At 46.0% G+C, this 25,601-nt stretch overlaps 1 protein-coding gene across 14 annotated transcripts in view; it reads right to left on the bottom strand.

Annotated features, from left to right (window-relative positions):
- Positions 1-25,601, bottom strand: part of CELF2 (CUGBP Elav-like family member 2) — an 832,664-nt gene that overhangs the window by 160,130 nt on the left and 646,933 nt on the right. For 13 of the 14 annotated variants that reach the window (XM_043563375.1, XM_043563374.1, XM_043563366.1 and 10 more), the window contains one exon: positions 3,739-3,935. In XM_043563375.1, coding sequence (XP_043419310.1) covers positions 3,739-3,916 — 178 coding nt within the window. In that variant the 5' untranslated portion in view covers positions 3,917-3,935. Of the gene's footprint in view, positions 1-3,738; positions 3,936-4,107; positions 4,316-25,601 lie in introns of those variants that run through there. The other variant, XM_043563373.1, reaches the window with a different exon arrangement.

Raw genomic sequence — 25,601 nt, 5'->3', positions numbered from 1 at the left:
AACAAAGCATGTAACTTCATCTGGGTGACCCTACCGGACAGTCTCCACCCTCAGATGAGATTAAGAAACATGCACAAGGCCGACACCCAAGAAGTGGTGGAGCCAGAAATCGAATTTTGGCTTGTCTGACTTCAAAACCGATGCTCTTAACTACTGGGGGGTATTTCTCAGCACCCACAGACTTGACCGGTAACTACTGAATAAAACATCGTCTCCACGAGTCCTAGTAGGTAGGACAGCCAGCTTCCGCAGCTTGCGGACTTTGCCTAGTCAACACATATGCTAATAGGGAGAAGGCACGAACAGCTTAGGCTCTAATTTTTAAAGGGTGATTAAAACAAAACAAAACAAAACAAAACAAAACAAAAAACCCAAAAAACAAAAACAAAGTTTTTATGCCTTGAGACTTAAATAGAACATCAGGTGCAAAGCGAGAGAAAAACCTAATTCACCTGGATTACGGAATAACCGGATTTCGTCTCTGTCCTTGGAACTATCAATGTCATTGAGGCAATGAATCACGGCCACTCCACTCCAAAAGCCCTACTTAGACTATTTAGACTGTGTTCAGACAGAGCTCCAAAATTCTGATTTCTGAGGATGTGACATCAACCCGGGAACACACGACGACTATACTCTGCTGACAGGACCACTGTAAATGTGAGGTCCTACTGTACGTGTGCACAGAAAAATACCATAGCGCGCACACAGGCACCGGTGGAAAAGTGGTGGTGGTTGCTCTCTATATGGAAGCGGCTAAGGGCTGTAATCCTCGGAGGGGAAAGTCATTATACAGCTCAAATCCCATCACTACAAATACTGTTAAAACAGAGGTATCTCTGCAACAAAAATCCTTTCAAGCTTCGGGTGACAGTCCACATACTTCAAGCAATATTTGATGTGAGCCTTGGAGTTCACAGTAAAGGAAAATGACCTATATTTCCAAAGGTAAGATTTGAATGATTTCATCTGTAACTGTGAAAAAAAAAAAATTTTTTTTTTTTTTTTACATTTATTTAATTTTGAGAGACAGAGAGAGACAGAGCATGAGCAGGGGAGGGGCAGAGAGAGAGGGAGACACAGAGTCAGAAGCAGGCTCCAGGCTCCAAGCTGGCAGCACAGAGCCGGACACGGGACTCGAACCCACGAACCGTGAGATCATGACCTGAGCCGAAGTCGGACGCTTAACTGATGCGCCACCCAGGCGCCCCTTCATCTGTAACTTCTATCCCATGATAGAATGGGAATGATGTACAATCTAAACCCATGAGCATCGAAACTAAATAAACACAAAGGCAGGAACCAAATCAACCTTGCTCATAAAGGTCAGAATTCCCTCCTTTAATATGGGGAGCATTTAGGTAAAGGAGAAGGCCCCCCAGCCCACACCCTGAAATGGAGCAGAACAAGGTTGGTTTGAGGCCTCATCTGAATGAAGTGAACACATGGAGGTCAAGCACATGAAGACGGACTGTGCCCAAATTCCTACTCTGCTACTTACAAGCTGGGTCAAATGAGTTTTGCTTCTTAACTTTTTTTTTTTTTTTACAGAGCCTTGATGTTCTCATCTGTAAAACGTGACGAACAGCGCCTACTTTCAGGATTTTGGCAAGAAGGAAATGAAAGAACTCCTAAAACAGGGCCTGGTGCATCGCGTATGTGCTTAAAAAAGTTTGCTCCTTCATCGCGTCTCCTCCTCCCTCCAAGACTCTGGGCTTACGCAAACTATTTAAAGGAAGTTAGTTGCAAGACATAGTGAATGAAGTTAACAAAATGTGTAGTCTCAAATGTAGCCTCTTCAAGACAGTACTCAGAGGAACACTGAGGAAAAGAGAAAATGGTAGAAAAACTAGACCATGCACACTTTCTTGATGGAAAGAAGGTCTTTTTGGCTAAGGCAAGACATGTGTGAAAGCCAAAATGCAAGTAATCAGACAATAGTAAATGAGGTTTGATCACTATGTCAAAGGTCATTCTGAAAAATGCTGAGAAACTGAAATCTGGAAGCACATTTTCCTGGACAAGGATGAACTCATGGTTACTGTTCTAAAACACTAGTTTACTGCCCCGGCCTAGTTTTCTGCGGGTGCCGTTCTAGATGGTGGGATGGCCCTTCTGGTGACTCTCTGCTCCAGTCTGGTGCACTCAAGTTTCTTTCCTCAGTAGGATACTATAGAAATTAATTATGAAAACAAATTCTAGTCTTCTACATTTGGGACACATGTGGGTAAATAATTTGGAAATATGACCCACAAACATCTCAACATTGCCCGTCTGTGATGTCTTAACTCCTATCGAATTTCAGATATTTGATATTTTTTCTAATAATGGGACAACCAAATTTGTGGTGAGAAAACTCCCCCTAAGTTATTTTGAAAACACCCTTGGGGTTACATGGTTTGAGACAGAGAACAGGAGTCTTAGGAACTTAACCTGAAGGCACGTCTGCTCAGCTTTATCAAACGAGTATTGGCCTTAACATTCTTTCAAAGGTTTCTGAACGTGCTATCAGACCTCAGCAACTACAGAGGACAAGAGATGGCCCAGCATTTCTCAGAGTCACAGAGCATCAGTCTTAATGATTATTTAGTCCTGTCCCTTCACCTTCACAGTAAGAAAGAGGCTCAGAAAAGTGTGTGCTAACATTCACGGGTTCAACTAAAGTATACATACGAGCCACACAATGAGTTTGCAGGACCTCTCATGAGAGGCGACACAGAAACAAAATAATAGGGCAGACAGAAATTCCAAGGTGCAGAGAAAAAGAAAGAGCAAGATCTACTGAAAGACGAGGGGCCCTAGTTCGACAGCCCAAGAAATCAAGAACAGAGAAAGAACAAAAATACTAAAGCCAGGTTAAAACATCGACAAAGACCAAAAGGGAGCAGCAGAGAAGGTATTTTAAATTTAGTTTGCATGGAGCTTACAGGGGAGGACTCCAAAACACAGAAGCTTCAACCACCCGGGTTTCTCGTCTCTATTTTAGCAACCGACACCCCCCGCCCCCCATCACCTCGTCTTAAAATGGAGGCAGTAAAAAGCACCAGGTTGTACACTTGAATCCTACCACTGGTAAGGGCGTAAACCACAACCGTTTTTAAGGTGTGCTAACTATTTCAGGCCGCTAGGGTGCTTCTTCCCGCCCGAAAAGGCACATTTCTCTCAATGATCCCCGTTTAAACCCCAAGAATTGATGTCCCTCTTAAAAGTGTACCCTTTATTCCTGACCCCAGTGGTATTACAGCAACTGTTCCGAAGGCATTTCAGGGTCCCCACAGGCTACGGAAAAGTAAAATGCCATCGTAATTGCACGGGCAATAACGGGAAGGCAGGGGTAGAAAGAGTTCGCTTAGGAAACGCAAGGCTGAGAAACACGGTTCCTTAGAGAGGCAGCTACTCCACCCCAGAGGAGCCTGCGCTGCCTAGAAAGTGACCTCGGGAGAGCAATCACGCGCCTGCACAGAGGCGCGGCCGCGGGCTCCCGCCGCTCCTCCCTCCCGCCGCTCCTCCCTCCCGCGTCCCGGGCAGGCTCGGTCCACCTGTCCGGCGGGCGGGCGGGGAGGAGCCCGCCTGGCCGGAGCACCCGGGCGGCGGCGGCAGCGGCGGCGGCGGCTTGCTCCCCCTCGCGATCCTCCCCCTCCCGCGGGCGCAGGGCAGCCCCGCCGGCCCCGCGCCCCTGGTGCCCCTGACCGTGCACCCTGCCCCCTCCCCACCGCGTGCGTTCCCCACGGTCTGTACCTTTACTCTGGGGAGGGTTCTGACTCCGGTCCCGGAGGACGTTGATCTGGTAGACGGCTCCGTAAGGCTCAAAAAGTTCTTTCAGCTCCTTTTCCGACCAGGACCGGGGGATTTGTCCGACAAACATCTTAATGGCATCTGGGTCTGGTTGGTCTGAGTGATCCAAAGCGCCGTTCATCTTGTTGGCTGTGCCGTTACTGTCAAAAAGGGAACCGGGAGCCAGAGTTAGGGCTGCACGGTGAGGGACAGGAAGAAAAAAAATGGGGGTGGGGGTGGGGGCGGGGAGGCGGAAGGAGGAGGAAGAGGAGCACGGGGCAAAGTGCCTAATGAGTCGGAGAAATTTGATGAACTAAAACAAAGCACAGGCACCATTAGGTTGCTCCGCGGCGGCAGCGGCTGCGGGCTCTCACTGCAGGCTGCTGTTCAGCATCGCCGCCCGAGCACAGGGCAGCGCCCCGCCGGCTGTCACCCGGGGCGTGGACATCTTGAAGCCCGGCTCGGGAGGCAGCTGCAAGTTAAGTGCAGGTCTCGCTCTGCAAGGCTGCCACCAACGCATCCGCAGCGTTATCAGCCCCACATTGGCTCTCGTGTGCAAAGAAGGGGAGGGCTGGATTTCTGCTGGATTCTCCCCCTCCGTCCCCCCCCACCCCCCCGCCCTCCCTCCGGCCCCGCCTTTTGGAGGTTTTTGGAAGAGAGGAGAGAGGTGGTAATAATAAAGTCACATGAAAAGAAAATGAAACACTTGGCAGCCCATCAGATGACTAATGCAAGATGCTGGTGATGAATTTGCAGAGTGCGCGAGGCATCCATGTGTGCATCAAATTAGTACGTTGTTGCTGCTCAGAATGGAAAGTGCTCCAGCAATGCGGCTGGGCGCAGCTGATTGGCTGCCCACACTGGAGAAAAGGGCCGGGGCGGGAGGGGGCTCCCATTTAAAAAGCACATTGTTTATGGGATCCAGGCACAAAGGGTTTAATTCAGAGAGGCAAAGGCGATCTCAGAAATGCCTGCTTTGTGCTGGGGGGGGGGGGGGGGGGGGGAATGCAGCCCCAGAAAGTTGAGTTCCCACTAAAGGACACTGAATATTTCAAATCTTTCACACTCCATAAATTGCTCTCTGTATATCTGACTTCCAGATGTTGCACTTGAGTTCTAAACAATCACACGTTTGGGAGAGAAAAGAGGAAAGTCTGCCTTTTCTTCTCCTAGCTTCAGTAAATATTTGGGGCTGATACAAAGAGCAAGACCATAAGCTTTTACATATCAATCTTCTTTAATGCTGTTTTCCAAAACCCTCATTTGGAAGAAAGAATGCTTGTTTAGAATTCTGCAATTCTAGTCAACATCATGTAATACGATGATGAAGGCATTCATTTTGTATCTGGATCCCTATTTGAGCTGCAGTAAATAATAAAGCAAAATCCCCTACCTCCTTCATCTACCACGCTCCTCCTTGCAGGCTAAACCCACCTACTCTGCCAAGTGACAAGGCTGAATGCTCTAAGCAGCCTTCATTTGCAGTACTGTGGCCTCGGTTTAGCATCTCATCCTGTGAAAATAAAACGCGCCCAAACAAGTGCACAGCCGCCGGACGAAGTACCTGCAGAGCCATGTCCGTGAGGGTCCGCCAGCCCCCAGCCCAGGAGGCAGAAAGGTCAAACGGGGGCCACATGGGCGAAAACCTCAGTGCAAATGGCAGGTGTCATTTCAGGGTGGCTTGGGGGTAATAATTTAGAAGACAGTCGAGGATCTCAAGCAGGGTTTCTTATTAGGTTAAAGCAAACAATCCAAGACCACCAGTGTACCTTAAATCTGCTGTGGACCTAGGCTAGTCCGGAGCCCTGGATAAAAAAGACCCCCCCAGCCCTGATGGCTAAAAAACAAACAAAAAGGCTGTGGAAAGCGCGAATCCTGGATTTAATTTACTCCCGAGAGGAAAATGATGGCAAAGACTCTTCACTAGGGTCCTGGCTTCAATTTCTACTTCTTCTTATTCCCTCTATTTTACCACTTATTATTTTTTTTTAATCCTTGAGACAAACAATCAGACTAACTTGAAGCACTTTTCAGAGCTTTCTCTAATCAACCTTATTGTTACAAAAAAATGTTCTGCTGAATAAAATATTGAGCGCAAAATCTTTCAACAATTTAGGTGCAATGTAATGGTCGTTTATATTAGAGGTTGATGGTTTATCTTGTTCCTGGGCACCTGTACTTTACAAATCACCCTTTGAGAATTCAGTGGGCACCGTAACCCCAGGGGGAGGGAGGTGGGTTGGCTCACCGGAGGTGGCGAGGCCCCAGAATATGGTGCGGAACAGAATATGGTGCTCACAGCTCGTTGAGAGACGAGAGTGTGGTAAGATGTAGTGCTGGGACAGGAAGGGCTGTGGTTACCGCTGCTGACAATCAGCTAGGATGAAAAGAGGAAGGCATTGCCACAGGTCTCAGCTAACAGGGAACGGAAGTTCCCAAAATGGGGCTGTTGCATCCTGTCTGTAAAGGGCACGGTGAACACAATGGAGGAGTTCGGTGCCGGGATATTAGTCCTAATGTCTGGAGTTAGGCGAGAGCAAGCATTCCGTAAGTGCCCTCCCAATGAGGGGCCATTTTCATTTCCTCCAAAAATACTCACGGAGGCACACGAAGGGAGGGAAGCGGACAAGAGGGCCTGTACCTTACGCCTTTGCTCTTTATATCGGTAAGTGCGTATTTATAACCCCTCTCCTATCAGCCGTCCTGCAGGGATGCCTTCAGAGCTCTGATCGTCCTGAGGCGGCGGGCTGTCAGGGCTCAGGGCCCGGGCTCGGAATCCTCGCGCCAGTACTTCCTAACTGGGCCACTCTGGGCCTTCAACTCTTCATCTGTAAAATGGGAGCAACAGACGTCACCGCACAGAGTCAGGTGTTCATTACAGAACACGGTCCCCAGTAAAGTGTCTCCGAAGTGTTGGCTTCTGCTGCCTTTAAGTCTCTTCTTCTTTGCACTGGTGATACACTAGAGTGAGTGACCATTACAAGCCTTCTTTTCCATTCCACTTTTTTTTTAGCAGAGACTCAAACACAATTCCTACCCTAAATAATAATAACGTATCTTTTAGTGAGGATTTACATGCCAGGTGTGGTGTCAGGGTCTTTGCTTTCATTATTAGTGATCTCTATAACAATCCTATCAGAAAGTAGTATTTTCTAGATGCAAATATTGAAGAAGTTCCTTTCCTAAGATTACTGGCTTACATATTGTGAGAGGAGAATTCAAACCTAGGCCCAGGGGACTCCAAAGCACAAAATATTTCTAATCCATCATGTGGCCAAACACTGTGTCAGGTCTCCCGTGGGCTGAGAGTGAATGGCTCAGGGTAAATCTCAGAGAAGACAAGGCCAGGAGCAAATCCCATTAGGTCCCTGGAATCATACTGCCGAATAAAAGGCAACACACACACACACACACACACACACACACACACACACACACACACACCTTTCAACCATCTGTGAAAAGGAGGGGGCCAAGGGCAGAACTTGACAGTCCATTAAGACTATGTTAAAAGCCGCATTTTCTCAATAATAACTTAATGTCTCCATCTCCACACCCCCTTCCTCTCTATCACCACAGGGTCACTTCCACGAACGCCTCTCAGACACATCTACACATCATTTCTCAACTACTTGCCATTTTGCAAACAACTGTTCCAAAGATCACCATCAAATGCTAAGAGCATGAAAAGCATGGAAGTCAATCTAATAATGACTAGTTCTCCTACGAACCGCTGCAAGAACAGAGCTTCTCAATCAAAAGCTTGTGTGCAGGACAGGTGGTCCTAGCCCCACAGACCCCATGTTGCTGGATTCCACACCTGGATCCTAATGGCACTACCACAGACTGGTTAACTTGGCTCGAACGCACGCAAGCTCCTCCTCCTTTGTTTGTCTGGACTTTAAAAAAAATGTTTATTTATTTTGAGAGAGAGAGAGAGAGGGAGAGAGCATGAGCAGGAGAGGGACAGAGTGAGAGGAAGACACAGAATCCGAAGCAGGCTCCAGGCTCTGAGCTGTCAGCACAGAGCCTGATGTGGGGCTCGAACTCACAGATGGTGAGATCATGACCTGAGCTGAAGTCAGATGCTCAACCGACTGAGCCCTCCCAGGCCCCCCTTTAGCTCTTCCTCCTTTGGACTCCTAGCTTTCTTTTGGCTGATGCTCATTCTTAGAAGTCAGAGACTTACTGACTTCTTTTGTCCTCATGAGGCTGAACGTGTCGACACCTCTAAGGAAGCCAGAAATTATGTGTCCAACAGTTAAACCTTCGGGGGTACTTGCCAGAGGCCACGGAGAGCCTGGGCACTCTTCACGTAGGGGTAATTACGAGAGCAGACAACACAAACCTCAGGAAGATCTTCTATTTACTAGAATCTGACTTCGGGCTTAGGAAATCAGACTAGCTCACTTCTGTGTATTCCCTAGACATCCTCAGCACCCAGGACATTGCAGGAATTAACTGTAAATTCAAATGTTTATCGAGGGCTTACTCTCGGCCAGAAAACTTTGCCAGGTACGTGACATAAAATACCGCAACAGCCCCGCAAAGCTGACATTTTCATGCCCGTTTTGCAAATGATGCAACTACAAGTCATGAAGATAGAGTGGCTTTTCCGATGTCCCACCCCAGAGAAGAGGTCTGTGCAGAGCCTGGACACAGACGTAAAGACCACCTGTGGTTGCTTAGTATCCCATAAACAGGGCTGCTCTAGGGTGAGGCTTCCTGTAGACTCCGTGGCCACTTCCAGGCCCTCGACAGAACCACACGCATCTCTGTTGGCACCTCACCTACAAACGACAAGACGCTGAACGCCAATTCTGCTTTTGCTCTTGGCAAGGAGCCAAATGTAAGGCTCCTCTAGGACAGATGCCATATGGAATCGGACCACAAGTTAGAGAGCACCAAGCCAGCGGGCATTGGTGGTATCAGTCTCAGAGCCAAGATGAAAACATAATGATGTTTGGGGGGAAAAATGAGAGTACTTGCTTTTTGCTTTTAGCACAGGCACTGACCTACTTCCCTACTCTATTTTTGCGTAAAGAAAACTAGATCAACAGAGGATATGCAAAATCTTCTGAGGTTCCTCTAAGCAGTAAAATATTACAAAAATTATAATAATTCATTCGACATATTATTGTCATTAACTCCAAGACAATAAGCTTTTATATGGTCCAGTGAGTTGCAAGTTTCCTTTTAGAGAGTGGTAACAAAAGAATTGATAGACCTATTCTTTCATCTTGTTGCTTGGAAAGCAACTTTCTGCACTCTATCTCCTTTAATCTATAGGAAAGGAAGAATGACAAACTTACAAAATGGGTATAAGAAGCGATAAGGAGCTCTAAGCAATTGTATCAGTGCTGAAAAAAAGAGAAGACATAAAATGCCCCCTTCAGGATACAGATCAACCCCAAAACAACACAAAAGGGATGCCTTGTCTTGGACAAATTTTGTGTAAAGACAGCTAATTTCCCTGAGGGTTTATCAGCAATCTTACTATCCCTATCCTTTTTATCCATCTTATTTTGTTTTTTTTGGTCTTTTTTTTTTTTTTTGAATGTCTTGTGTCCACACTGCCCAACTCTGGACAGTGGTGGAAATGCTCTGTAACTACACAATCCAATATGGTAGCCAAGAGTTACAAGTGGCTACACCTGAAATTATCGCAGCTGACAAACAATTTTTAACTTTATCTGTAATTAAATACCTCTAACTGCAAATACACTTAAAATAAAACTAAGTAGAGTTGAGATTACTAAAATATTATCTCCTCAGGAGGTTTTGGGAAAACCAGAATAAGGGGCCAGGAAAATGACACCAATGCTGGGGGCACCTGATAGCAAGTCTGTGGGCTGGCAGGCCGGATGGTCCTGGGTTCTCGTCCTGGCTCAGCGTTAATGTAACTGTGGGATCCCAATAAACCATGTACCCAGCCTGTGCCTCAGTTTCCTCAGTTGAAAAACAAAGAGAAATAGTTCTCATCTGGCTCTTCATTTCTGTAAGTCTGCGACTGTGGGTTGGGCCCGGATGATGATGTATGGAGAAGATAATTTAGGTAATATGACCAGCTGCCTAAAGCCTGGGGGTGATTCCCCATCTGTGTCTGATGCAGTCCCCTGGGGCTCACAGGTGACTAAGGCACAGGCTGGGGAGCTGACAAGGTGTCACCGACACTGTGCACAGCAGCCTGCAGGCTCAGACGGGGCTGCTACCAGAGCATCATCTCTCTTAATTTGCTCCAATTTTTCCTAATATCCCAACTGTGGTCCCATCATTTCAGTCAGCTCACAGGCTGCTCTTTCAAAGGGCTCAGGAATCGTGGTGTGTGTGTGTGTGTGTGTGTGTGTGTGTGTGTGTGTGTTTATCACTTCTACTTAAGTAATAGCACATGAAGAATTTGGTGATCACAGGAAATTGTCCAAGACTGAGCTGCATAAGGCAAAGGCAGAAGGAAGCTGGCCACGAGCCTGGTGCCTTCCAGTGGGCATGGGCTACAGGATGGGCATGGAAGTCAGTACTACTAACGATCTTCTACATTGTCCATGCTGTTGTTGCTTAGTAATTTTCAAACGGAATTCTCTTCTCCATTGACTGGCAATGTGGCAGCCAGAGTCCAGCAGCAACAGTTTCCTACACTGCATTGTGTTCGACCCAGTGGAGATGTGGACACGGCCACGTTCATAAGGCACAATCCTCTATTCTAAACCTTCCCAGCCTCTCACTTTGGGGAAAGGAATCAGCTGTCCTACAACCTCAAGTTCTGGCAATTTCATGTCCTTCTGCAAATGCACCGTTTCAGGCTTACCATGAAGAAAACCTCCATCTTCTACGGTTGCCTTTCAAAGGAGCACCTTTGCCATTGGACTGACACAGCTACTTTTTTTTTTTTTAACGTTTATTTATATTTGAGAGACAGAGCACAAGAGAGGGAGGGAGGGGTAAAGAGAGAGAGGGAGACACAGAATCTGAAGCAGGCTCCAGGCTCTGAGCTGTCGGCACAGAGCCCAATGTGGGGTTCGAACCCATGAACCGTGAGATCACGACCCGAGCCGGAGTTGGATGCTTAACTGACTGAGCCACCCTGGCGCCCTGCAGCTATATCTTAATTGCATTGGGATTCTGAGTTGCTGAATGGTTTTGGTAAACTTCGCAAAACTCTGGGTATCTGTTGTCTCACTAATAGGATGAAACCAATGACATTCTTGTATTTACCTGGAAGGTACTGTTACCGTTTGCCACCAAAACTCTGTGTGCCCAGGCCACACCAAGTACAGGATGGGACCCCAAATCTCTGAAGTGAGACATCTGGAGGTTGGCTGGTGAACTCGCAGCATATTAACTGGAGCAAACAATACCCTAAGTGGCTGAAGAGGACAAAGCCTTTCTCTAAATGGTCCGATTGTGAAGTAAATTAGTTTGTGTTCCTCTAGAACAAAGTTCAAGTTCCCTGTGAGTACATATACATGTATTATGTTTATCCCTGTGCTTTGACAAGGTGAAAAAATACATACTTTATTAAGAACATGCAGCACATCAATTTCATTCACAGATGACCCCTGTGATAGGCATCCTCCCTCTGGATTGCTGGAATTAAGGCTGGATTATATTTGGACGGAGGTCTCAAAGTGATCCGTTTGTTTACCAGGGTGAAATGTAAGCCTGACTCGTAGGAAATGATTCCTGCAGGAAAGGCCACACGACACAGGCATCTGGACTCACTGAGTAAAAGGGAAACCTTATTATCTTCTCTCAACTTGACTGCTAGTAAAAAGCAGATAGCTGGAAAACCCCCACAAAGAAGTAAATTTGGAGGCATCCAGGGGGTACCTGGAGTCTGAACATACAATAACCCTTGCTGGGAAGGCAGTGAGGCATCGGCTCTGGATGGCCCCTGCCCAGGAACTCACTTCATTCAGTGATTTATCAGAAATAGTTCAGTGGACTTCAGACAGGAGCAGGAGGCATTTGCATAGGGAGAGGTTTTTTAGATGAACTTTTAGAAATGGCAACAGGGGAATAATAGTCACATATAAGATTTATATCGGGCTTCACATTTTCAAAGTCCTCCAGGAGTTCACATTAATTAATTGTCCCCCCCCCCAAGGCTGAGGTCAGGATTACTGCTCCCACTTTGTAGATGAGAAAACGGAGCGGGGGGGGGCACCCTGGCTCTGGTCGCACGCCCCCTCTAGGTGCCCTCCCGGTCCGATTCACCTGCCCCTGGCTCAGTGGTGCAGAATGCACCTGTCTGCTTCGGCAAGCAACTGTACGTGGTCCTTCTAGATGATGGGAAAACACTGGTTTGGTGCCATCGAGTAAATGAAATGGGAATCATCATGAAGTGAAGACCAATGTGGGGGAACCCCCCCACACTGAACGCTAATTTTCACCTATAGTGTCCCCCATATTCACCTGCTGGCAGCAAACGATGTAAATAAGGGGCACCCTGTCCCTCGGTCCTATCCCCCACGCCTCTTGAGACCAGGAACTCCTGCTTCCGCCACTGGTGACAACATTTTTCCTGGAGTTACCTGTGCAGCAAGAGGGAGCTACCAGGGCGGACTGACAACACTGGCCACTCGCTTGAAAACACACCAGTGGTGAAAGCGGACGGCTGTCCTTGGCAGGCTGACGTCAAACCCACCTCAAGTTTACTCTCCCACAAAAATCTGTTTCTCTCCTGCAAATTACACAGTTACAGAAGGCTTGCTTTATGTCAGGCACCGTGCTAGGTTTGAAGGAGAGAGTTGAAAAATAGGTCGCTTATGCCCCGGAGCCGCTCCGGGCCAATGAAAAGAGAGTGCACGACGTGAGATCAAAATACAGAGCGCCAATGCCCAGAAGAGAGCCGTCCGTACATGAGGGGCTGCGGTACGCCCGCAACAAGTGATTGATCTGGCCGTGGGGACCGCCACGCGGCATTCCAAATGGCGCTTCATCCCTGTGGTCAAAGCTTTAAAGGGAATATAAACAAAATCAGAGGGGAAGGAAGAGGAGGCGTGCGTACTGTTTCACGGAGTCGGCGATGAGATTCAAAGACAGAAGGCTAGAAAAGGAGACTAACACTTGGCAGAGCGCAGGCCCGGTGCCCCTGCCTCCCACTTGCATTTTGACACCGGGGACTGAGCCACGCCGAGGGACCCAAGGCTGGGACGGCCACCACTGCACCACGCCCTCAGGCTGGATGGCACAGCCCTGTCCACCACCTGCACTCGCGGGGTCGTGGGGTGGGGGGCCCTGCGCCTACTCCCTTTGCCAGCACTCTGCACTAAGTCCCGCGAGGCTCCCTGCCACTCCCAGCCACGTGTGGGGGGATCCCTTCCCTCCTGGGTCCACTCAACCCCCCAGTCCGCTCTCCCACGGCCACGGCCAACAGAAAGCTCTCGGCACCGCCTCGACCTCAGCACATCTAACAAGAATCCTTTCCTGTCGGCTTTGCTTCCAGTTTGGTTTCACGTTCGACTTCCCTGTTTTTCTCACCGGCTCCGATGGCCTCCCACCCCGCCCCAAATCTGGGATCAGGAAGAACGCCTTCCACAGACCAGCAGGCTGATCGCCTGCCGGCCCAGACCTTCCCCCCCTCTCTCACAGCTGAACTACAGAAACGATAATTAACTGAGCCCCCAGTGAGACTGTGGAGTCCTCGATGACAGCGATGTCTTGCTCCATCATTAATTCAATGGGTATTTATAAAGTGACCCCACGATCCAGGCACTATTCAAGGTGCTGGAGAGACAGCGGTGAATACAAGGAGGTAAAACTGCCTTTGATGGAGCTTATTTCTACAAGGGGGCATAAAATGGCAAAATAAGCAAGTCTTCCAAGAGATTAGAGATCATCTCAATGGAGAAAAATAAAGCAGAGGATGGAGATAGGGAGTGTGGGGGAAGGGGTACAATTCTGAATAAACATTCAGGGAGGGTTTCATTTGGAAGGTGAGTATGGTACCTACACAGTGCCCGTGTATCCTCAATTTAATACAGAAGAAGTCTTTAAAGTAGTAAAAGTGAAGTCACGTGCTATGCAAAGCGGAACCATGATTATAAAGAAGCAGGCAATTCCACCTGACAGTCCTCTATTGAATCTAAGGGTCGATACGCCATTTACCAATGAGTTAATGACTCATGCCTATTTTTCTCTAAATGCCCGCTGGGTCCACTTGCCCCGGCAAAGCCACTGTCCTGATTCTGGCTATTCTGGTGATAAAACCACTGCAAAATCCATTCAGGGGGGTCTCCTACTTTGGATGAAAGGACAAAGATGTCACTGACCTTTGTCCTTGGCCTTGTACTTAGAACTCTATCTACCCTTCCGTTAAATATTGATTATCTGTCCATCCATTATTCATTTTATCATTTATCAATGGCAAAATTGAATCTCAGGCTGGTCTCTCCTCAACCTGCATTTGGCCTACCTTCCTCGGTCATAAATGACGTGTAATCAAGACGTGCAAGTTAAAATGAATGCCAGCCTGAGGGGTGCAGCCAGCAGTGTGAGGCTTTATATAAATGCACCAGACATCAGCGATGCCACTGTTTCCTTCCACTGATCTGGAAAATCTAAAGCTGACAGCATATATAGGATCTAATTACGTCATATTAATGACAGTTGAGATCACCAAACAGCATCCATTTGTGAAGGAAGACATGTATTTCTGTAGAGTAACAGTTTATTTGATTCAGATGTATTTTTTTTAAATAATGCCTTCAAACTCCTACGTTCGTGCAATGCCAGCAAGAGAATCAAGACAGAAAGGACCTCAGGGCGGTCAAAATGTATATCACAAAGTTTCTGCCCTGATGTTTACGCCCTTTAAATCCTTTGGGGGAGCTTCTCAATCCATTCCTCAAAGATTTCTTATACTTTCTGTTGGTTTTTCACAGCCTTGAACATCTGCCTTTCAAACCCACAGGAGACTGAAGTAGCAAATGAGAGGGTTTGCAGTAGGTGGCCCGTGGGGTGACAGCCGACAGACAGGCGATTCTGATGGGGCATAGCGGTGGAAAGCCTGCTCTGAGCTGGGGCTGAATTCTATTCTCCAGGAGTTCCCAAGGACAGCAGCACAGCAGAATAATTAATTTGTATAATGGTGATCTTGTCTCGTCGAAAGGGTCAAAATTATGCTCAATAACTATGTTTAAGGAGGCAGGGAAATATGTAATTCACTCTTAAGAAGGATTCCTTCAAAATGAGACAATAAAGAGCCTGTGCCTTACGGGATACGCTTTCAACTCTCCTGCAAACTTGGCTAATAAGGCTGACTCATCCCCCAGGGGCTCCAGGTATCTGAGACATTACTCTCTCGTTCTAACACACCGTGAGCATCAACATTCAAGATTTGGGGACCGTCTAATTTGCTGTCATTGGAGGCAGCGACCAGTTCTGCCAAGACGGTTCGGCTTTTGGGGGTTAATTTTCCTCAGTCATCTGCTCTATTTTACCAGCTTGCTATTACGGTTCTTGTTGCGTTGGGGCTGGGACAAGTGAGGGAAGTGAGTGGGAGTCTGGGGGGAGAGAGGAATTGCTCCCTTTGGGGATTTTGTTTTTCTAAAGTAAATTATGTTTGTTCACTAAGAAGTAAACGTTAATTCTTTCTCTTTACGACATCACAAAAGACGAGGTTTGTGGTTTGAAATTTGGAAATAAAAGGCCCATAACAGGTGCCTATGATACCGTTCAAGGCACTAACCACGAATTTTCTAGAATCTTTCTGTCCCAGCAAAAAAAAGGCAACAAGAGGCCCTACGGAGATTGCATGGGATTCCTAGATAGCAATCCACAACGTTCGCCTCTCTGATGGTCTGCTTGAAGACACTGGTAACAGTAATGGAAAAACAGGGCCAAGTCTGTATCACTACTCAGTGAAGACTTCCGGAATTGTATGCATGGCAGCTCAACGGGTATGTTTCCCTATGAGACAAAATACCAGTGGTCATGCTACAAAACCATGTATCAAGGGGCAAAGTCCAAAGGCATGCCGCTTGGCTAGTTTTTGAATCCTGACATCACATCTGAAAAGATCAATACCAAATACCACACTTTGATTCAGAAATCTAGAACACCCCCTTCTCTCCCTCAGCATGTCATAAATTCCATTTAGCCTCTTCAATCACCAATTAAAATAGGTTTTGACATTTAATTTGCTTATTTCTTTAAAAACACACCATCAGATCTAACCCTCTAAACAAATAAGAATGAAAATAGGATTATGTGCTAAATTATAATAGCTGTTATTCTAAGAGGCTGAATATCATTATATCAAAATTCCCCATAGCTGATTTTTTTTAAAGCCATTTCTTCATTTTTTGACACTACATCTGGCACAATGAATACAGATGATCATTTGTTTATGTATCTGTCTAACTGCCTCTCCCAAACACAGCCAGATGGAGTCTTTCAGAATCAAATTAATTTCAGATTAATTCACTCTGGACTCACTCCAGTCTCATGACTCTTTGCTTTGAGGCATCAACCAAATTGATGTGAAGTCATGAACTTAAAAGAGCACAGGTTCCTTGAGATCAAGGGGGAGAAAGCAGTACAAGTCAGTGGTTGCCCCCATGCCTGGAAAGAAATCCACCCTAAGTCCTGACCAACATCTCGCTGGGTCAGAATCATCCAGGAAGAATTTCCTTTTGGATCCAAACAGGATTGTGGCTAATTTCACATCCAATATTCGCAATGCCTTGAGAGGATTCCAGTAGAAATGAGCGACCTAATTACTAACATCAGGACCCACGATGTTAGGGTAAACTTGCCATATAAGGGGAGTCAGGTAGGACACTCGTGAAGCCAGAGAGGTAATTCTAAACACCCAAAGTGCACATTCCCCCTCTCTAGCTGTAGCCACTGAAGCTACTATCAACAAATGTAACCAGGCTTTGCATGCTGTCAATCTCCGTGGATGCCTTTATTACTGTACTTGTTTCAATTGCAATTTGGGTTTCCATGGAGACCCAACAGTCAGCTCTAGAAAATTATAAGATAAATGTCAGGTGGCGATAACAGTGTTAATGAAGCTTCAGTGACAAGAAGCTCTGGGCTTCAAATAATAAGCTTATTTCCATTAGCATATGTATAACCTGTCAAAAAATCTGGAAGAGAGTATTAAAAATTAAATATCTACCTATGTATATTTAAGAGGAGAGGGGAGAGACCCCCCTGGAGTGGCTTAAATTTGGTGGGTCATTCTGAATGAGAGAAAAAAAAAAGTAATTGCTGGTTTCTTGGGAAAATTAGGTACCAGTCATGGGTCCCAAGGTGGCTTTAGCTGTCACGAAGAAATGCCTTACATCGCCCAGTAATGGATGGAACTTTTTTCTTCGAAGGTGGTGAATCTCTTTTGTTTCTGGAAGCTAAGAGCTCAGCTCGCTAAGTCTGACGACGGCAGATTGGGAGCTTCGGAGAAATAAATGCTACAAGCAGCCTCATGGTAGCAGGATTGAGCCTGCCGCCTCCCCCCCTCTCCAGGTTGTTGGATGACTATAATTAGATTGCTAGAATCCAGAATCCAAAACCACCCTTGAGTAGTCTACAGCCAAATACGGGCCACTGGAAATTCTCCCAGGAAGGCTCAGTCAGGTCAAAAAAAAAAATTGACAACTGCAGATTGAAGTAAGTTTGATGCATTTTGAACATACAGGTTCAGACTGTGCAAGTGTGAACGGCAGCTCCGTTCAAGGACACATTTTATAAAAAGGAACCGAAGGAAAAATAACTTTCCTTTTGTTTGGAAAAGATGCTTCAGACATGGAACACGTTTTTTTATATCCTCGTCAGGAACACCCTTCAAGACCCGGAAGTGTTAAAAGGGTGATCATCCTGCAAATCGGAGACAAAAAGACAACCTGTACGTGGTAACTGCTCACGATTCAGGACTCTCTGACCTTGCCACAGCATCCACTAGGACTTGTTTCATTGCACCACATGTTTTCCTTCATTTAGTTAACAACTGTGTATGGAGTGCCAGGCACCGCCGTATGTCACAACACAATGATGAGTAGGACACAGTCACTGCCCTTACGTTTCTCATGGTTTCAGGGCAACCGAACAGCCAAAGTTTTCAACAAAGTATTACAATACATAGATATCTATTCTGCCCTTGTTTGGTCCTTGTTGAAGTAACCCCGTGACTGGGGCAAAGCAACTCTATTTGCACTAGTCTACCTTGGGAACAGTTCAATCCCTCCTCTATCCACTGTATCTCTGTCTGGACTGCTCTAACAAAAATGCCATAAACTGGGTGGCTTATAGACAACAGGTATCTATTGTTCACAGTTCTGGAAGCTTTAAGTCTAGGATCCATGCACTGGCAGGTTAGGGGGCTGATGAGAGCCCACTTGCTGGTTCATAGATGGTTGTCTTTTTGCTGGGTTCTCATGTGGCGAAAGGGGTGAAGGCATTATCTTTTATAAGGGCACTAACCGCATTAGGAGGGTTCCACCCTCATGACCTAATCATCTCCCAAAGGCCCCCATATGTCTCTTGATACCATCACCCTGGGCATTAGGTCTCAACATTTGAATTTTGGGGAGACACAAGCATTCAGTCCAAAGGACACCATTACTACTCTGGACTCCCTTCCTTCCTTCCACTCCACTTTCCAGGAGGAAGATGAACGGGGTCAAACCCAAGGTTCAGGATGTGAACTGTAACCGGCTGTGGTGCTATGGCAGAAACTTGTGGTGCAGCTTTTGAAGAAGTTACAATTTACTGTTTCCCCATCAAGCATTTTCTTTTCCTCTTTAGAAGGCCCCCTGGTAACTCCATATGGCTGGTGTACCGTGTAGGAGGGCTGTCTCCAGGCTCCGAGAGGCGGGGACCTCTCCTAGCTTTGCAAGATCTAGCATGACAGAGTGAGGTCCAGGGGGAAGTGGGCAGAGAATGAATGGCTCAGGCTAGATGCTCTGGTTATGAGGAGAAAGCCCTTACTACTTTTCCTAACAGTCTGTCCCTACAATCTTTCCTCCCTGACCGAAACAGCCTTGGACTTCCTTTTCACGGAAGCCTTAGCTCACAAAACATATAGATCTTTTGGCTCTCTTGTGGCTAAGCTGGATCTCCAGACACAGGGGTCCCACGCCATGGCCTGTGGCCACACACAGTGTCCCCTGTGCATATATGATGGTACATGCGTAGGAGTAGTGAAGCTAATACAAGACTCCAGGGTTCAAAATCCTCTCCGTGTCCCTCAACCGTAAGGAATGATCTCCAAGCAAAACAAACCATATAAAAGAAACCAAAAACTATCAATAACAACAATAAAAGCCTATAGCATCAGCATATCACATGCTCTCATGCTCCCTCATTTCCCTTGCTGTTAACCCACCCACGGAAAAGGTATGAAAGGAAAAGTAACTCAAGAGCACATAAAACCCAAGATGCTAGCAAAAGGATTCTTTAATAGGGCCACTTCTGAATCTGGAGAATACAACGGGGAAGTCATAACGTTTAAATTTAATAACTCAACGTGAACTACGGGGCTTGAGACTGAAAACTTTTCAGTTGCGGATAAAGGAACATAATACGATGGTACTAAACACTGGATGAGGAAGCATCTGTGGTCATGGAAACAAAAAGACTGCCCACAGCATGCCTTTGACCAATCAGTTAAATATCCTCAACCGCTTAGAAGCTTACTTTGGACTAGCAGCCCTAATTTCCTTTTGTTCCTGTTAGAACCTTTCACAGGTTCCCATCAATCTTAAAAGGCTTTGGAGAGTCCAATCTTGAGACTAGGAAGTCACCTGCAATGATTATTGTTGGTATTTAAAAATCACTGAAATAATTACTGTTATCTTTAATAACAACACCACAAAGCATATTGCAATAGTTCTTCAATATTAAAATGATAGCTCTAAACTGGGGCAACCAAAATTACGATCATAATTTTCCGGAACTGACAAGATTTGCTAAATAGACTCCTTGAAGAGACGAAGGGTACACGCGTGGGAAATAAATAGGAGATTATAATTTAGCGGCAGAACTTTAACAGTGAGTTCAAAAGTGAAAGCAGGAAACAAATTGCTGCCTAGGTTTTTTTGTTTTGTTTTGTTTTCTTCTCATTGTTGCTTAACGTTGAGAGGCTTGACTACATTCAGGCGGCCCAGCTTAAAATGACATGCAGGCAGGGGACAGGTGCCCACCGTGACCAGCAGAGCCCCACCCTCTGCTTTGAAAGGTATCACAAACAGCTGCCTAATTTTGTGTGTTAGTTTTTATAGACAATGTGACAAGGACAATCAACTCAAAAAACTGAAGAAGTATCAAGCCATTAAAAACTACCATGAAAGAGGTCTTTCCAAGATGACGTGGAATAGATCGTAAATTGCTCCGGGACTTGGGGTGACAGGGTTCGTGCTTATACGAAAATGGGACACACTTATTACAGAAATAGTACTGCAGTCAGTAACTATGCCAAAAAAAAAAAAAAGCATGAGGATTTTGAGCCACGGAAAGCATGTGATACCTATGGTCTTGCCTTTGGCTCTGGACTTACTTTGAAAACCATGAGCTGTTTGCTTTCCTAGAAGACTGATGGAAGGAAAGCGAAACTACCTGGAGAGATTCGTGTCTTCTGTTACCGAAAACAACAAGCAAAGAGAAACATGATGGACTCTGAAAGCTGAAAACTCATCGGGGACAGGATGACACAGGAATTTTAAAAACCACCACACAAAACGCTATGAGAATGATTTCAATTCCCCTCCCAAGGTCATATGGCACCAATTCTGGAAACCACACTTCCCATGGGAAATAGAACTGTGTGAGGGCTCCTGTGTCCACAGGATCAGGAACACAGTTCACAGTGCCAAGTCGCTGGGATGACTCATGCTGGCAATGAGCTGACTCCACAGAGTGCACCTGAAGGCGTGAACACCTGAGGACAGAGCGCTTTCCTATCGGGGGAGAATCCAAGATGGTGAGGTCACTTCCTAATCACGTACCGATAACTACACATGTGCTTTGAGATCGGTTTGTTTTTGAGGCCCCCATGCAGAGGTGTCTCTAGAAACGTAAGACATCAGGATCTCCGCGGACAGCTTAGCAACCTTGCCCTCAGCACACAGGGACTGTGAGCGTAAAGCACAGGAAGATCTAGAAGGAACAGAACACTAGATGTGTCCTGAAGCTATGCTCACAAGAGCAAACCCTGCATGTTTACTGCAGACACTGCTTCTGGAAATCCCGCCCCCTTTGGCCACGAGGCTTACAGTCACATGTACAGCATTTACGACAAGGATGTGTTCTTTGGGAATTTTCATCTACAGGACATCGAACCTAAAGATCGGTGGCTTCAGCTGTGTGGAGAAAGTCAAAACACATCAGGTGACGAAGGCAGGGGATCTCCTCAATATGGACATTAATAACTTAGGTGTGCAAAGGAGGCGTTGGGCGTAAATCAGTCAAAGGTTCCCTGGTAAATGGGTTACTTGTGATAAATGGGTTCTAGCTAGGAGGCAGTTCACCTGTGAGCCTGGAATGCTATTTGCTCAGGCAATTTGTAATTCACTAACTGGACATCATTGACAGGCTCCAAGGGTAGTTTTTGGTTTGTTTTTGGTTTGTTTTTGGGACGACAATTGACAACGAGGGCAACTCACTTGGCCGACCGGAGGGAGATACTGTCCTTTTTTCTTTTTTTTCTCCTTAATTAACAACAACATTCAAGACCCTGACAGAGAATAATGGTGAAATAAATTATGGAACCACTTATGTATGAAACCATACATTATTAAAACTACTCTAAATGGGTCCTTAATCTAAATAAAGATGGTCATTTTAGGAAGCCAAGCATCTCAAGAATTAGAAAGGACACAATGTTATTCTGACCCAAAATATAAAAGGCGTGTCACTTTGCCAGTCGGCCAAAGTATCAACTGTCCTTGACTTTTATTATGATTCATGTATGTCTCTAGCACTCCATGAGTCTCAGCTTCATTTAGTCACAGCCCTGTATTTCTGTTGGCTAAAGACAGGAGAAAGAAGCAATCAGGCAAAATTTCACTTCCACTATTTACACTTTGTGTATCCCAACCAGTCAGCAAAATCAAGTCCATCCTTTCTATATGGTGCCAACGAGCCTGCAGACAACCTCTGGCAAAGCATCAGTGATGCACGATGATGCATCCCAGCATAGGATTCTCTTTGTTGCTAAAAATACCGACTTTAGGACGGTTAGAATACCTTTTGCTCCACTCTAGAACCCCTTTCGTGTAAATTTTATTTTAACCTAACATATGTATACTACCTCTGACACCATTAGGCCTATGGCCATTCTGATGTGTGGCTCTCCACGGGGGAGAACCTTCTTTGCGTGACCTCTGCCCCTGCTGAGAGGGAGGAAGTCTCACCACGTGGGGAGCCCAGGGAAAGACTCTGCTCGGCCACTTTACATACTTGTGGTCAGGTGTTTGTATAAACGAATTTTCAAGGGACACAGTAGCTTGTGAACTGCAGTCTACACCATGGAGATAGATATGATGAGAGCAGTTTCCTCTCAATAAAAGCAGTCAACGGTGATTATATACACTCCTGTAAATACAGTCCACATTCAACGCAAGAGAAATTCACTTGCCTCACATCTATTGCCACGTGATTATGAAACACTGAGCTCAATCGTTTTAACAGGCTTACCCTACTTAACAAAGACATCCTGGTTTGTATGCATGGGGGCCACGCTCAAAAAGGCTTATGGGGACAAGCTTTGCACAAGCATTTTATTTTTTAATGACTGTAGAAGCTCTTGGGGCTCATCATATTAAAAGAAACAAAAAGGGAGGGAAGTAGCATTGGTTTTTAATTACTTCTACCTCTGAAGCTAACATCTTAAAATAAGGATTCTTTAAACACTCAGAAACCAACCCAAGTGCAGACTTTTTGACTTGGCCGGCCGTCAGTGTTCTGCTCGTACCCACTGCTGCAGGCATGAGAAGATTTCTTGCTGACGGGACAAGGCAGAAACTAATAAAAAGTTGAAATTCCTCTCTCCAAGGAATCCTCCTTTGCAAAAAACAAAAACCTGAAAATCTCAAGAAGTGGTTTCTCTTCAACCCATTGCTTCCTGTTCATTTCTATGTCATCATCCCCTAAGCAGAGGGCCTGTTACATACAAGGCATGGATGGATGGATGGATGGATGGATGGATGGATGGATGGATGAGACAAACAGTCTGTCTCTTCAGGTCCTGATCTAAAATCCTAATGACTCCTTGTGACTTTCATTAAGGCACCATTTGATCTGAATCCAAATTTGTAAAACTCTATCTACCATTTTGGCTCTGTCCTTTTCTTTTCAATAAACATCCATTCTGATCCAGTTCTGTCTTCAATGTGCTATGGCTTTGGGCTGGCTGCTAAAGTGCCTTAGGTTTTTCACCTAAGATAGACGTTGGAGATCAGGCAAAGATAAAGCTACGTGGATAAGTACACCTAGGGACGTGGCTGTGGCTTGTAAATGGAAAAGGAGCTATTTAATGACATGGACAGTCAAAGGGCCTCTGGATTCAGAAGCAAAGAATCCGGAAAAGACCTCTCAGATTGTAGGAAAGATTCCATTTGTAGGAACGTGAATGGCACCAATTCACACATGGAGCACTTAGGCACGTGGTCCCCAGGGACTGATAGAATGTGGTTCGGTGACTCAACAATATACTTGTCCAATGTGTTTTGTGTGTAAGTTTCTTCAGCCAGCTAAGGAAAAAGAGCAGACACCAAGGCCACACAAGGGGCAGGAGGCACTAAGGCAAAGAGGGAAAACACAGTTTCTTATTTGCATTGTAAGAAAAACGTTTCCTCCCTTTATTATGAAAGTTTGACTGTCTACATTGTCACCTTGTACACCTTAAACTCACACAACGTTATGAGCCAAGGATATGTCAATAAAGCCAGAAGAAAAATCCAACAGAGTCTGATCATTCAGACCCGAAACGTAGCCGTGTTTATTATTTTATCCATTTAATTTGTTTTTTACAACATGTGCAGAGACCCAGACACGTTTGTCATGTTAAAGGAAGATCCCTTAGTGAAAAGCTTCATCAATTACACATGGAGCCCTTTTGGAAAAATTCATATGAATGCATGTAAAATACCAAGATGCCATTGGTTGAATCATTCATTCACTCATTCATTCGATATTTACTGAGTGTCTACGCAATACTACGGACTCTTTCTCGAGGTGTGATGAATGGGAAAGAGGGAGGGTGCTGATGCTAGCCAGGCCCCAGCTGACGTCCCAGCGGTGCAGCTACCCTGCTACCTAATCCTGGGGCAGTTACTCTGAGTCCCAACACCTTTAGCCAGAGAATGAGTATGAGGACACCTGTCTCTGTGCTGTGGTCAGGATTAAATGAGACACGGCACCTGGAAAGGGTACAGGTGCTCTCAGAACATTCTTTAATTTTTTTAGTGAAGTAGTAACTGGAAATCCAAACAAGTGCATACTTCAGCAAGGAGTAATCATTTGTCATGCAGGGTAAGCAGCAGTAGATACAAGCCACATTGCATTTTTAAAAAATTTTTTAAATTCAGTTTTGAGAGAGGGAATGAGCAAGGGGCAGAGAGAAGGAGAGAGAAGTGGGGCTCATGCTCACCAGATGTGGGGCTCGAACTCATGAACCGTGAGCTCATGACCTAAGCTGAAGTCAGATGCTTAACTGGCTGAGCCACCCAGGTGCCCCTAATAGCCATGTGAAAAAAAATTTTTTTGTTAATCTTTACTTACTTTTCAAAAAGAGAGAGAGAGACAGAGCGTGAGCAGGGGAGGGGTAGAGAGAGAGGGAGACACAGAATCCGAAGCGGGCTCCAGGCTCCGAGCTGTCAGCACAGAGCCCGACGCGGGGCTCGAACTCATGGACCGTGAGATCACGACCCGAGCCAAAGTTGGATGTTTCACTGACTGAGCCACCCAGGCACCCCTAAAAGCCACATTTTAAATGGAAGCCGCATCCTCAAACAGAATCCCAAGCATCCAAGATGCTCAATGAAACTTAGCTAGCATTGAAGATGATGCCAAAGGAGGAAGAAAAAAGCCCCTTCTTCTCTGCTAGAGAGGCCAGGCTGGATTGTTCGAACCCTGCTCGGTTGCAAGGCTGTGCCACACGAGGCTTGAAGGGAGTTCACGGCCATGCTCTCTCTGGGCAGTGCCCAGGCATCTCCCCGCAGCTCACTTCCTCTCTGTGCTTCCTGCCTCAGCATCACCACCTTTCCTCAGCAGCTGATGTGAGAATATAGATTTCCCAGAGCAATTCCACCCTTTAATATCTCCACCCACCAAACGGTTCTGGGCGAGCAACCTTACCTGATTCTCATATTAAATGTAATCACTCACCAGGCAATCAGGCTTTCGAACGTGGGAGCCCCACATACAACCTGCTATTATTTGCTTGGTCAGCACAAAACGCCATCTCAGAGCGGCTTAGGAATCCTGATGCCCCTGGAAACCCATCTGAAGCGCAGCCAGCTCTGACAGGGATACATAAAAGTATCTCTGCCACACAGATGCCTGAGACTCATTTGTAGACCAATTACGAGACTGGAGCGGCAGCACTGTTTTACATTTGTTCGGTTTTGTATTTTTAGCCCCGGCTTTTTCCTTTCGTGGATTATGGTAAATACAACATTTGCTTCCAGAATGTGGGACTTGCTAGGATCATAAAGGAAAGTGCCTAACAAGCAGATTACCTCTGGCTATTGCATTATAGGGATGCAGGCAGTTACACTAAGTGGCTTCCTTTAGCCATATTCCAATTCTGTTGAGCCGCCTTGCTTGGAAACACAGAGATAAACAAGGGAGCCTCAGTGCATCGTGCGTTCTCAACTCCTGCCCCC

Source organism: Prionailurus bengalensis, chromosome B4 (genome assembly GCF_016509475.1).
Source record: "Prionailurus bengalensis isolate Pbe53 chromosome B4, Fcat_Pben_1.1_paternal_pri, whole genome shotgun sequence".
Classification (NCBI taxonomy): Eukaryota; Metazoa; Chordata; class Mammalia; order Carnivora; family Felidae; genus Prionailurus; species Prionailurus bengalensis.
This window is presented reverse-complemented; position numbering and strand designations above follow the sequence as displayed.